General features: G+C 33.7%; 1 protein-coding gene across 6 annotated transcripts in view; it reads left to right on the top strand.

Annotated features, from left to right (window-relative positions):
• LOC149805333 (transcription factor YY2-like) overlaps nucleotides 1-13,847 on the top strand; it is a 63,819-nt gene that overhangs the window by 16,621 nt on the left and 33,351 nt on the right. For 4 of the 6 annotated variants that reach the window (XM_089949284.1, XM_089949268.1, XM_089949277.1 and 1 more), the window contains exons 3-5: nucleotides 452-523; nucleotides 9,199-9,256; nucleotides 9,761-9,919. In XM_089949284.1, the coding sequence (XP_089805410.1) occupies nucleotides 452-523; nucleotides 9,199-9,256; nucleotides 9,761-9,919 (289 nt within the window). The remainder of the gene's footprint in view (nucleotides 1-451; nucleotides 524-9,198; nucleotides 9,257-9,760; nucleotides 9,920-13,847) is intronic. The other 2 variants (XM_089949259.1, XM_089949291.1) reach the window with 2 other exon arrangements.

Below are 13,847 nucleotides of genomic sequence, written 5' to 3'. Positions count from 1 at the left end.
ATTTATAGTCATTACCTCCCCCACCCATGTTTCCTTATCAAGACCATCACTTTGTAACCCCGCACAAATATGTTGATGAAACTTGACCAAGATCTCCACCTTAGAATAGTGAGGTCAGTAACTCAAAGGTCAAGATCATTAGTAGGTAATAGATTAAATATGGTTTTATCATGTGATGTATTTGGTACTAAAATTTAAATGTTTGAATTAGTGCATATCCTAGACTTCAGGGCTTGACGAAAAATTTAAAGACAGACGAGCAGACTGGAAAATAAACTTGCCTTGGGAGATTTGAGCTTGCCCAAATATAGTACAATATAATAACCACGAAAGTTTTTAAAAAAAGTAATGTAAATTAAAATATGAGATGTTTTCTTGAATTTGTATTATATTTATTTTACAAATAAACAGCTTATTTTTTGTTTCCTTTTTATCTTTTTTGCACATTCAGGGCTGGACAAATCCACTTGCCCGACGCCCAGGACAAGCTCAAATTCGGCTCGGGCAAGCTCAAGTTTGCTAGGTACTTTCCCACGGGCAGGTCCAAAATAATGAGAGAGGGAGAGAGAGGTCTTGTTCAGTTCGTAATGATTTATGTTCTGCAAGTTTTATATTTAAATCTCATCACAGTACATATAACAGCACCTTTATTTAGAGCTTTTATGTACCCCATGCTGTTGTTATATAAAGGCCCTGCAATTTCATCCATCTATCAGTCATTTATATCACATGATACTTTGTCACAGTCTGTCACTTCCATCCTGTAGTCTAGGTCAATCTGGTATCCTCTCATGCAGATGTGATAATGTGAATGCTTATTATGTATGCAAGTTTTGATAAATAATGAAGAACTACTTATATTTGAACTTTTTATAAGTTACAGTAATAATATTTGTAAGTATATAGGATTTTCTAACTTTAAAGTCCTAATGTAGATACAGGCAATGGATGAATAGGCTTTTCCATTGTCATCATACTGGCCAGTAAAACTGTCTGGCAGACTTTCTGATCTAATCAAGATTGCAGCCTATCAAAAGTCAGCTTGTCTTAGATTGATTTGAGGCAAGTTGCTGATTTCAGGATAACTGCTTATAATTGTTAATGACATAAATGTACAAGATTTCTGTTAAGGTATGTTTGGAATGAAAAAAGCTCCTTTGTCTGGAATGATTAGCCATATAAATTGTTCGAAAAGCAGTATCAGTTTACTGAAATTTAACCACACATGTACAGTTTTTAACCTTTTTTTTCAAATGATGACTACAGGAGACATAACTATGTGATTGAAAATATCCATTCTTGAAACAATTTGGCCTGTAAATAAGTCTTTACAATGACAGTCTCATTTGCAAGTTGAGCTTTCATTATTGTTGATGTAGTTCAGGAGTCTGTCAGTCAGTAGATCAAATGTATCTTATGGTTCAAGCTAGACTTGAATTTTAGGGAGAAAGGACTTCTCAATTTGATCAAAATAAGGAGAAGTGGAGCAAGGCAAGAAATTTACATTATATGAATGTACTTTACTTATATACACTGTATTTGTACTTGAAGATGTGTTATGTTTTGGCCTTGTGACTTCATAAAAGCACAACAGAAAATATTGTAATTAATTTTAAAAGATAGGATTTCCTATTTAACAATGCTGTAATTGTTCTATCAAATGTACAAACAATATAGAAAATACTCCCCTGAAACTTTCGTCTTCACACTAAGCAGACTAATGTAATCTTGACTGATTGTTTAACATTACTCAATGGAATGGTGAGTGATATTAAGATTGTTTCAGATATCCAGTATGTCGTAACGGCCCCATCCCTGTTTAGCATCAGTTTGTGTGCACAGATGTAGATTAATTGTTTAAATCAAACTCGAACCAGGTTTATTCTTGATCTTTAACTGGAACTGGGAACTCATTAAAAATCTTAGATCGAGAACAGTTAAATAATTGTCAGATATGAAAAATAAAACTACAATTACGTTTTCACCCAAGTACAGGAGTTTCTAGATTACAGTATTGTAATTAGAAATAGGTTCAAATACTTAATCAGCTGCCACTTAAACAAGATTTTAATTTTTTGTTTACACTTTGCTAGAAATTGGCACATGAAATACTTCTGATCTAGTCTGAAATAACCATTATAACATGTACATAATAGCACATGCACAGGTATCCTATTACTATAGTGTTCTAAGATTCAGACCACAGTAGTCCCAAAAGTTACAGGTGATTAATCTGAACTTCCAACTCAATGCTTATGGACTTAATTCAGAAGTAGACAATAATCGTTTGGTGAAGTTTTGAAAAGTAGAAAAAAAATCCTTGTTCTTGTGGCAGTTGAGTAAATATTCATTGCTATTTGTAATTTACCCTGATGTAGAATTGATTGCAATATATTGTGCTCATGCAAAGTCATAAAGACAAGGTCACATAATCCATAGTAATGGACCAATCATTTAATAACAACAAAACTTGGATGTTTAATTTCATTGTTGCTGATAAAACATGATCGTAATTATTCATTGACGATGAATTGAAGTATTAAAGTGGATTTATGAATGAACTAGATCCTTCCCACCTGAATGGACACTCTGCAGAGAACAAATATGGTACTGTACATTCCATATGGGTGCATCTATTTTTAGAAACAGTTAATTTCTTAATATGACCTCTCATTTTATAGTTTCAGAGCGACGATCAATAAATAATAATATTGCAAATTTATGCATTAATATTTGATTAGGTACTTGTAATAATGTCATGCATTGGTTAGATATTATTTGCTTTTTTCACAAATAAGTGATTTAAGAACACAACCTTGACCTTACAGTACTTCTCAGATTCCACAAAATAGCTTTGTGCTAAGTGTTTCTGGTCCAGAAAATGTTTAGTTTTAGAATAAAAATTTTATCAGATAATATTTAGACTTTTCTATGAATCGTATATTATCCATAATCCCAGATAAATATTATGATTAATATGGAACTGGTTAAGAGTTAAAATGTAAATATTTATTACTTGTTAAAACTCACTTTAAATGGTGAGCATTTACTTTAAGAATATGCAAGACTGACCTTGACATTGATACAAGATGGAAGTGACAGACTTTGACTGACTGTTTTTCATGAAATAAAGGATCAATGGATGAATTAAATTACAGGTATTTATGTAATAGAAGCATGCATTATATATAAATGCTAAATAAAGGAGTTAAAAGAGTCCAAAAATGAAAAAGTACACATGCTGTTTTAAGGTATTGGAAACCAGAGTGAATAGGAGTAAGACTAAACCACTGGTAAGAAATTGTGGGATACAACTGTATTATAAAACATTCAGAATGGAGGACAATTAATATCGGAACCTTTTATAAAAGAAGTTTCATACTCATTGGCATTAATTGAGTAGTATCATATTGAAATGTTCTAAAATTTATCAGGAGCATGGTTCCATATACTTGTCAGTCATGTGGTTTTATTTATCTGCTCAAAGATAATTCAGCTGGAATGTTATCTTCGTATGAAGATAATAATTTGTGTAAAATAAATTTGTAACAGTTCTTTGTTCAAATGTTTTGATAAAATCAGTATTTTAAAAATTGCAGTTTTCTATTCCTTCGTGAGTATTATGACTAAACTGCATATTCATTTATCAAAAAAATGATCAGTATTACTTCAGAATCACTGCTCAGATTCTAATTAAGTTCATTTGTTAACTGCCTCAGGGAGCTGAGAGAATTGGGAAAGTAAGCACTCAGATCACCTTGGCTATTTCTGCAAACAAAAAAATACATTGGACGTATCACAATGCAGTAATGTACAGAAACATGGCACATTTTGTTATCCAGAAATTTCTCACACAAAAAAGAAACCACAGTCAATTTGGACCATCTTGGATATTTCTACAAATGAAAGTTATGAGAGCAATAGTTCAGTGCATTTGCAACTTATTGGTCAATTCTTGTTTGATAAATAACTGATGTTGTCTGTATGACACTTGCTGTACATCTTTTTGAATACCACAACATAGCATTGTCCCATACATTTCTGACCTATGTAATAATATTTTAGTCTGAATCTTCTATCATTTAATATTTATTGCTTTCAATGTATGGTATATTTTCCATAATTTATTTGCCAGTGCTTAAGTAAGGCACAATTAAATGAAGAAATACTTCCTATTAACACTGATGTCTGCCATTATTGCCCCATGACAGGTTTATATATGGTTTTGAACTGTTACATCAGTTAAAATCACCAAAAAAATAGTTATTTTTTATTTTTTATTTTCATATTGATGCTTGAGTTTTGAAACATTAGTTGGTATGTTTTCATCATCCCATGATAATTTGTAGAAATCAGGCATTAATAACTTGCTCGAGAAAGGCTTTCTGATGGGTCAGCTATTAAAACTGTAAACACATGCCTGTGAATGTGTTAGAGTTCTTTTGTCAGCGCAGTTGATATTAACAGAAGCTCTTTGATTTATGCCATACATTTTGCTTGGACTACAACACAACACCCTGGGTTCTCTCTGGGCTTTGTCAGAGTTGCAAATTGCATATCATACCCGTTCAAGTGAGTGTTGATTATAAATAATTTGTCAGTATGTTTATTTGTATTTTGGTTCTAATCCACAAAGATTTGCCCATTTTTGATTGACCAGCTGCAGAACCATGTAAGTAGCAGAAACAGTATACTTTTTCTTCATTCAGTGTACGGTAACTTTGGCATGTAATATATAGATTAGACTTTGTATGCTCAGATTGCATGTTTTGGACACTTACATCAGCAACAGGTACACTTAAACCACTCTTGGGGTTGGCATATATGCTTGCTGCTTTAATTGACTTTGAAAAATGATGCCTCCTTGCTTTTAAAAAGTTTTTTAAAGTGGTGACAAAGTGTTGAGTTTGGCAAATTTTGTTGACTACTATTTTAATTTTAATCAGCGCCATCCATGAACCATGAGCTACACTGAAATACCTGTTTATGTCATGGCAGCATCTCAAGTCATAAACTAGTTTCACTCAATATACAGCTCAAAAATCAAAATGCTGTTTTGCTTTTCTAACAGAAGAAAGCAAAGTTTAAATTTGAGATGACTTAGTCGCCCACTTCATCTGGTAGAATGACCCCAGTAACACATACAACAGCATCACCGTACCACTGAGACACCTTCTAAAGATGAAAAAACAATACAGTTTATATGTGCATCAATAATGTATCGTGTCATAGGCTGTGTATTATGAATCTTGTTAATACATAGCAAAGGTCAGCCCTCTAAATGTAGTACGACTCTATGGTCATAAACTAAGTAACAGAAAGAAGTAAAATAAAGTTTTGTAAAATTTAACAATTTAATTATCAGTGTTATAAATGAAAATGTGAGAAGAACTTACACTATTATGAGAGTCCCAAAGAATGAAAACTTATGTATAAATTTCAAAGCAACAAATGTTCTGGTCTGCTAAGAACTGTGACATAAACATGCTGTCATCCAGAACTCCTTTCAGTAATTTACATCAGTTCCAAAATAATATTACAAAACAAATACTGAGTACTTTCTGCTTCCACTGAACAGTCCAAACAAATGTTTTTCCTCTCGAATAAAATCTAAGTACAACATAACATGTCTGCAGACTTATGTCAGAAACACAAGAAATGAGGATGACTCCAAATCAGATTAAATCTGATTGATCTGTTCCCTCCTTATATACACCTTCTATTGCGACTATATTTCACAATATACCCACCGTGATGGATCTTAATACTCATTTTGCTTCAAAATTGCCTATACATGTTATCTAGCCCAACCAATGGGAAGTTGCTGGACTATTCTAGAACCTTTCAATCTCCTCCATCACGCAATTAAAACTTAACTCAGAGGCATCATTGTCTTATTATTAAGATTATTATTAGAATTTGTCAACACATATGCAGACGTGCTAACCCTTAGGATTTTGCCGTAAGTCTTACAAAAATGATCCTTAAAATACCTGAGAATTAGATTAACTTTATAGTAGTACCTCAGATGCTTTAAACTTCACGTTTTTCCATGCAAAGCGTGGACATGATGAAATTGTTGATTATAGAGTTTTTTTTAAAATGGTGTCCAGCTACTTATATGTGTTAAAGACAGAAGGAAAATTAAGCCTTTTGAAAGGTTTTAATAATCAGTACGGAAGAATAAAGAGGAATGTTCAGATTGTTCTAAGCAGAAGCAGGAAGGGACACAATGAAATTTATTGGACATCAAAATATGAGTATGTCACATGGCGGGAGACATGATTGCCATCATGTGAAGTGAAGACAAAAATTCCAAGAATTACGTCAAGTTGAGAGGTAACAAGCCATTAAACTGCATAGGTTTGGAACTGAAATTTGTGTAACTGTACTAGAGGTAAATAAGGTGTTTGTGTACTTTATAAAATTCTCAGATGAACATAATGTTTACTGTTGATGCATCAGTTTGGAATATCGAACTTTTTATGTGTGAATTCATACACTTGGAGAAAATTCTTGCAAATTAATTGAAAGTCCTGCGTATGAAAATGTGCTTGGTGAAGCATGTAATTTTTATTTAACTGTTTTTGTCACGACATCTGTTTTTTTTGGGTAGGCAGCTGTTTGCGCATCTGGGTTCTTCAAGCATTACATGAATGGTTGTTAAACTAAATTTGATTGGCACAACATGCCCAGGAATAAGCATTATGGTGTAGATTGAGCCTTTCATGATGGAAGTTTTACATATGTGTTTTTAAAATAAGGGCTATCTAGAAAACCCAAAATATGATTCCCAGTATGGTTTGTTACAGTTTTGTTTGGCAGATACTGGTTGGTGATATTGATGATGATGATGATAATTTTGAAAATTATGAAGCATGTGGGATTATTTGATATAACAAAAAGTGTTAATGGAGATACCAGTGAGTGACTTTAATCCCTAAAATGGTGTTAAATACAAGTCAGATGTACATGTTGGATGGACAAAAATAGATGGCATGATGGTCAGTCTCCCTTTCAGCTGTATTTTGAAAAGTAGAAAGGTCATAATGCTGAGCCTCATACAGAAAATTTAAAAGTATCACGCAATTTTCATTTTTTTTTAAAAAAAATCAATTTAGCCTTGTAGACCATTTGCTACACAACCATATACATGTTTCTATATCAGGCTTAAGATAAACTGAATAAAAATGTGATGAAAAAAAATAAAATTGAGAAGCAAAGATATTTATTTCAATACCTCTGTCTGCACAAGCAGACTGTTGCTTTGATGAACTAAAAACCCTAATACAGCATTATGGAACAGCTAAGAAATCTGGCCTAGAAGTCAGTAAAGTATTGATTTACGGTAGCAAAGTAAATTTATGTTAGTGAAAAATCCTATTTTGGTGCAGATGTATCCAAAAGATGATACATGTATCTGTGAGATGTGGAATATTATACATAACACTCATAAAGATGAGTTTGCCAACATATTCAAGCTGACAAAGCTGACTATGTATATTCCCCTTCAGAAGGAAGCACAGAACAATATTCATACATAGATAAGGAACAGGGCATGCTCAGAAATAATTAACAGCTGAATGCTTATACAACTAGAAGTGACATCTTTCAAAGATGTTCATTTCAGCAGAGTTCTAAGAAAGTGGAGCAGGATAAAAGAGAGACATATATTAAAGTTTAGGTAAATATTGAACTATGTCCATTTCTTCCTCACCCACATTTTCAACCCCCCAGTTTTCTTTGACAAAGAGGGAGGTCTCCCTTAAGATAAAATCCTGGCAAGCATCTCTCCTTAAATTGTTTTTGGGGAGCAAATTTGAAATTTCTCATTTTATGCAAAGATATTTAATCAGTGAATGAAGGTGCCGATGGAATAAATAAAATTTGCAAAGAATCAGCTATGGTGCAGATTTCAAACTGCACAGTTTTACCATCTAGTGTAAGTTTTAAAAAATTCTAGAATGGCACTGGATGGTTTCAGTAGTTTTCCTTCATTACTAAAAACTACCAGTACTTGTGGCCACAGCAGTCTTTTGCATCTGCAGGAACTGTTTTGAAGATAACATCGTAATGATTTCCAAGTGTAAGTGAGATATGAAATTGGTAATAAGATGTTTTCAAAGCATTTATGCCTTGCAAAACAGAGGACCTGGTCTGACAGAGGACTCGCTAGGAATTTTAAAACTAGGAGTCCAGGACTCCTATTTTGGAAAAAAAAACAGGACTCCCACCAGCAAACGTTGTAGTCCCCCACCTGAAGTGGCTAAATTTCCAGATGAGTAGAACCAGTGGTTGCCATTGAGTTTAATTTTCTAACTTCTTTACGCCACTGGCATATAACTCTTGTTTGTCCATTAAAGTGAGAGAGAATTATGTCAGGCCAAGGAAACGTCTCACTCCATGCACTAAGCTAAGCATCATACAGTAACATAGTATTCCATGAAAAATATCAGTTCTAGCAGTTTCTAGCACTCTGTTGAATCTCATTACAATCTTCGCCAATTAGCCCCGAAACACTTATCCAAATTTGCAGACAGCATTTTGTCTAACTCAGCATGTCTTGATTTCGAGGTCACATGCACTGCTTATTCGGCTACACTTGGAAATGAACACAATAATGAAAGGTAAAGTTGTTCATTTGCTGTACTCTTACACAAAGTACATCATTTGGGTCTTTCAGCCTCTGAATTCAGTCATTGTAAATATTGGTATATTTTGTCACCACTCTGCTTGCTAGTCAAGTCTTTGAACTTGCCGCCAAGCTGTTGGGTCGTGTTCTTCAGATGTACTCGTACAATGAAAACATGTGCATCTGGGGGTCATTTAACCACTGAATTTTTTCATTGTAAATATCAGCACAGCTAAAATGATCATTTGATCAACACATTACTTATTTGTGATTAGGCTGCAGATGTTCAATTTTTCAAAATGTAGATAGATAACACATGAAGTCCTGGAAGCAGGTATTGGTACGGTAGAGAGATTTGGTTATTCATGAGTTTTTAAGGGTCTTTAAAGTCCTTCTTTGTTTAAAAGATAATCAATGACTTCCTTCTAGTTGAATAGGACAAAAATGATGAAAAAATTTAAAGTAAAAGATTAAGATTAAAAGTCAATATTAAACCCGATTTGCTTCAAGTATTTTTACTCAGATGAGTAATCTATCCTTTTGATCAAGATGCTTTTTATTTACAGGATTAAACCCAGAAAACCATCAGATGATGTCCCAAGAACAGTTCCCTGTCCCCACAAGGTTAGTGTTTGTTTGGGAGTTGTTTGGTTTCTTTGTGCATGATCAGGATGAGAAGTTACCTTTTCTGATTGTTGTATCATGTGAAGAAATGTAGTTTTGTTTGTTCTCTCTCTCTTTCTCTCTCTCTCTCTCTCTCTCATGATCTCATGAGCTTGGTACCCACTTGTGTTAATAATTGTGTAATATATCCTTCCATTTTTCTTGGAACAAAATGTTTCAAGTCATGAGTAAGAACATATTCTCTGGACTGTACAAAAAAAATGATGCAGTGATATCTGCTAATAATATGCTTGGACTTTTTTGTGTAAAAACAGGAGCATGTTTGTTTTTTTCCAGGTGAGCAAAGGAAAGTAAATTTTACAGGGGGAGCAAAGAAAGTCTGGTACACTTTTGAAAAGTATTTTGATAAATTTGAGTAAAACATAAGTAAATAATAAAATCGAGATAAAGGAAGTACAGACCTTTTAAGACAAATGAGATTTCAGTGTTTCATATGCATTTCAGGGCTGTAACAAAATGTTCAGAGACAATTCTGCTATGAGAAAACATCTTCATACACATGGTCCTAGAGTGCATGTATGTGCTGAATGCGGCAAAGCTTTTGTGGAGAGTTCAAAATTAAAGCGGCATCAGCTTGTTCACACAGGAGAGAAACCCTTTCAGGTAAGTAGTATAGTGTAGCCCTGATTATCTGAAACATTTTAATCTGTTATTTTCTGTGAGTAAAGGATATGTTTCACTTGTCTTTTTAACTTTCCTATATTACCCCCACACATTTTATTTGCCTGCCATGAGATAGAGAATATTACATTCTGAAGTTATCTTTGCACCCATTAATCCATTACCAGTTTAGTTCATGCAAAATAGCTCGGAGTTTTCTGCCATCTATGTTACTAGACTTTTTGGATAGCTTGCACGCGAGGTAAGTAGGAAAGATATCAGTTTTGGGGGCAAAAGGGCATTGTATTTGTGTTTCAAAGAATAATGGGTGTTTCAGAATAATTTTTTTTCAGGAGTAAGTTTCTAACCAAACTTAATGGCTTGCACTTAATAAAGAAACCTTTAGATTCTTGAGTCAGGATTTCATTTGAAATCAGAAAAAAAAAACATATGTTGGTCAGGTGTTAATTGTTGGTATTGGTGTTCATTCAAGCTGAGCTCTCTTAAGACAGTACTTATAACTTGGTGTTGGAACAAGTTGATTTGTCTATCAAAATATTTGCCATGTAAGAAAAAGAAAGGTTGAAAGATTCAGTACAATTTTCAGATTGTATGTTGACCCTTTACCTCATAAGCATCTTTAGATACCTCTGCTCCATTCTCATGGAATCTGTAGTAGATAACTCTACCTGCAAGCATGTTTAGATGCCTTCGCATGATCTGCATAGCAACATATTTGAGTGCCTACCGTAAACATAAACCATTTCAAGCTGGTTTTTGTTGCACCACTTCAGGGAAAACCCTCTATTAGATAATACAGGCGTTGGTAAATGACCATTATGTCAAATCATATGGTTGCAATTTAAGATCTAGTCGTAATCTGTTATGTAAAGTAACTGAGTCAGAAGCTCCATTCTCCAAAATAGAGGCTGAAATTTTCATTCAGTGCTCTCTTGAGTTTGAATGATCAGAGTCATGACTATGAAAGCTAAACTAAGTCAGATATAGGCTCTGATGTTGATGTAGACAACATTTTGATTCTGATGATTTAATGATGTAGACATAGACTAAGAACTGGTTGATTTTGAGGTTTAGAAATTTTGTGTATGATTGATCACACTGCTTCATTGGCTTGGCGGTGAATGAGTTCTCGCAAGAAGCAATACAAAATTCTTCAGTGAAAAAAAATTATACAGCTGTAAAGATAAGATTTTACTCTTCAACCATTCTATTGGAAATAGATGTGTACCAGAAAGGTAAAGTAGTTAAAATTGATGTGGAGCTTAACATACAACACACTACTATAAATTTAACTGGCAGGCCTATCTGTATCGAGTGGAATAGGTAGTGTTTTGTTTATAGCACACTGCACTGTATGATTTTGGTACATATATATCGCTGCGTACATAGCTATAGACCGTATGAGGTAAATGGTTAGAAGTGTTAAACTCTGAGCTTTGTAGCCTTTGACAGTTTGAGCCATTATCCCAGGTTGAGGTCCAGATGGGAAAATGGGTTTTTCTTAGTGAAAAAGAGAAGGATTTAAATATTAAAAAAACAAAGAACCCATAAGTGTATTCATATAATTCAAAATGAATCAATACACATTTATAAGAGTTAGTTTTATTCACAATAATAGTTTCTTTTTAATTCGTTATTTTACCTTCACTTTTTGAGTATAAAAAATGCTTCATGCTTAAATGTATGTATTGATTTAATTGCAATTCTTGCCGCATTAGATTTTAAACCTTTTCTACATAATATATATTTATATGATGTACAGTTTCAGAAAACTGATGGTCATTGGTTTCAAGGTTTTCTGGAAATCCAAAATTGGCATAGAAGTATACAAGCTCTCAAAGTTCTATCGTTTGTGTAAAGATTATATAAAGCCACATAGATTAGCAGACAGGTCAACACTTACGATTTGATCACAAGTCATACAGAAATGACTCTTAAAATAGAGACTTAAGGAATAAAAACAAATTGAGGAAGTATGCTTCTTGCAGTAAAATCTAGATGCTGGCTTGTCTGTGTTTGTTTCATATCCAGGTTTCATATTAGGTTGATGGAGTTGGTCAGGGAACTAAACTAGCTTGACAGGAGTACGTCAGATGCTTTAAACTGCACATATTTTTTTATGCAAAACTTCTAAATGATCAGCTTTTGCTTAAAGGATTATCTAAAAATGGCATCCAAGAAGCTATGTATGTTCATTACAAAAGGTACAAGAAGCCTCTCAAAATGTTTTGGTAGTCAGTACAGATGAAGAGAAAGGAATATTCAGATTCTTGGAGGGGAAAAGAAAGCAGGAAGGGCAACAGTTATGTTTATTGGTTATCATGTGTTGTTTTGATTATGTCCCATGGCAGGAGAGACGATATGCCTCACAACATTGAAATTGGTGAAAAAAAGGGAACAATTATGTCAAGTTGTGAGATGGCAAGAAGCTAGTGTGCATCATAGGGTTTGGAACTGCAGTTTGTGAAACTGTACTGGGAGTATTTAAGATCTAAGTGTACTTTACGAACCTTTTAGTTGAACATGATGGTTACCATCACTGCATCAGTCTCAAATCACACTACTGAACTTCTAAAATGTGTTTTCTACCTTGACAATACCAAGGAATTACACCTTACTGAAAACTGGTCTAACTCACAGAAAAATTTAGACCGCCTTACTGAGAAGGTCTTGTTGGAAGGTAAGGGATATATCTTACTAGACAAGGAACTTAAGACTATTGGTTCCAGATGAATATTTTGATCAAAATACTAATTACATGCATGTGTGATTTGACACCCTGATAAATATTAAGCAACAGTTTAAATCCATCATTTTATAAATCTGTGCATAATGTTTGGAACACATGCATTTTAAGCCTCAATGAAAATTTGTTTCTGGTTAGTGAGAAAACAACCTCATTTGCATTCCGAATTAAACTTTTAATCAACCATCGATCATTCTTTTTTTTTATTTATTATTTTTTATATTGAATTTGGTTTGTTTTTTCTCCCAAAGCAGGTATTGGGTCCAGAGGGGAAAATACAGGATAAGTCAGGCAACCAGAATTTTGCTATTTGGCCAATTTCTAAATATTTCACAATGAATGAGCATTGTCAGTCCGATGAAGCAGTAGTACACAGATTCTGAATTATTACATGGGGTTAAAATTGTCTTTATTGGAACTCCCAGTTTTAGGGCAGGGCCTGCAACTTTTTCCATGAAGGAGTACTGCACTGCAGCTTCCAAAATCATATGGAGAACCCTGAGGCTAGTTATTGAGAACCCAGAGATTAGGGGTATGCTTTTTATGGGTATATCCGTATATTGTGGTACATTTCTGTTTAGTGCAAGTATTCTAGTACATTACCAGTACAGTGATTATTGCAGTATTTTTATAAGTAGTAGGCAGCTGAAATTTCTACTTCAGCTTTAACTTTTTTTATTTCAATTTTTTGAGAGTCTTTATTGGCTGTTGTAAATCCCCAAAAATATTTCTGAAAGAACTGTCCACAGAGGAAATGATGATCTGCATGCTATACCTTGCCTTTTGCTTAGTAACAACCCAAATAGGTCAGTATGGAACCTCTAAATGTTTTATCAGCAGGTGCTAAATAAAAAGGTCAAATCATTTGTCTGGTTGCACTATCAGCAGAAATGTTTAAGAAAGAAATGTTACATAAATTCATAATCTTATCATTTGTAAGAAATTTAATACAGAGATGAAACTTTGCATTTGAGGCAATGACACAGACTGCCAGGGTTCACTTACATAATGATGTTTGCCACCAATGCAACCAGATCTGGATAAGATGCAAATTAACAGGAGTCTTTATTATGTACCTCAGGTTTGTTCCCATGTAAGGATGCTTCTGACTCATTGTTAACTTAAAAAGATTTAAGACTTCAGACTTGTAAGAAACTTTGACAT

Source organism: Sinohyriopsis cumingii, chromosome 2 (genome assembly GCF_028554795.1).
Source record: "Sinohyriopsis cumingii isolate HCF-2022 chromosome 2, ASM2855479v2, whole genome shotgun sequence".
Classification (NCBI taxonomy): Eukaryota; Metazoa; Mollusca; class Bivalvia; order Unionida; family Unionidae; genus Sinohyriopsis; species Sinohyriopsis cumingii.
This window is presented reverse-complemented; position numbering and strand designations above follow the sequence as displayed.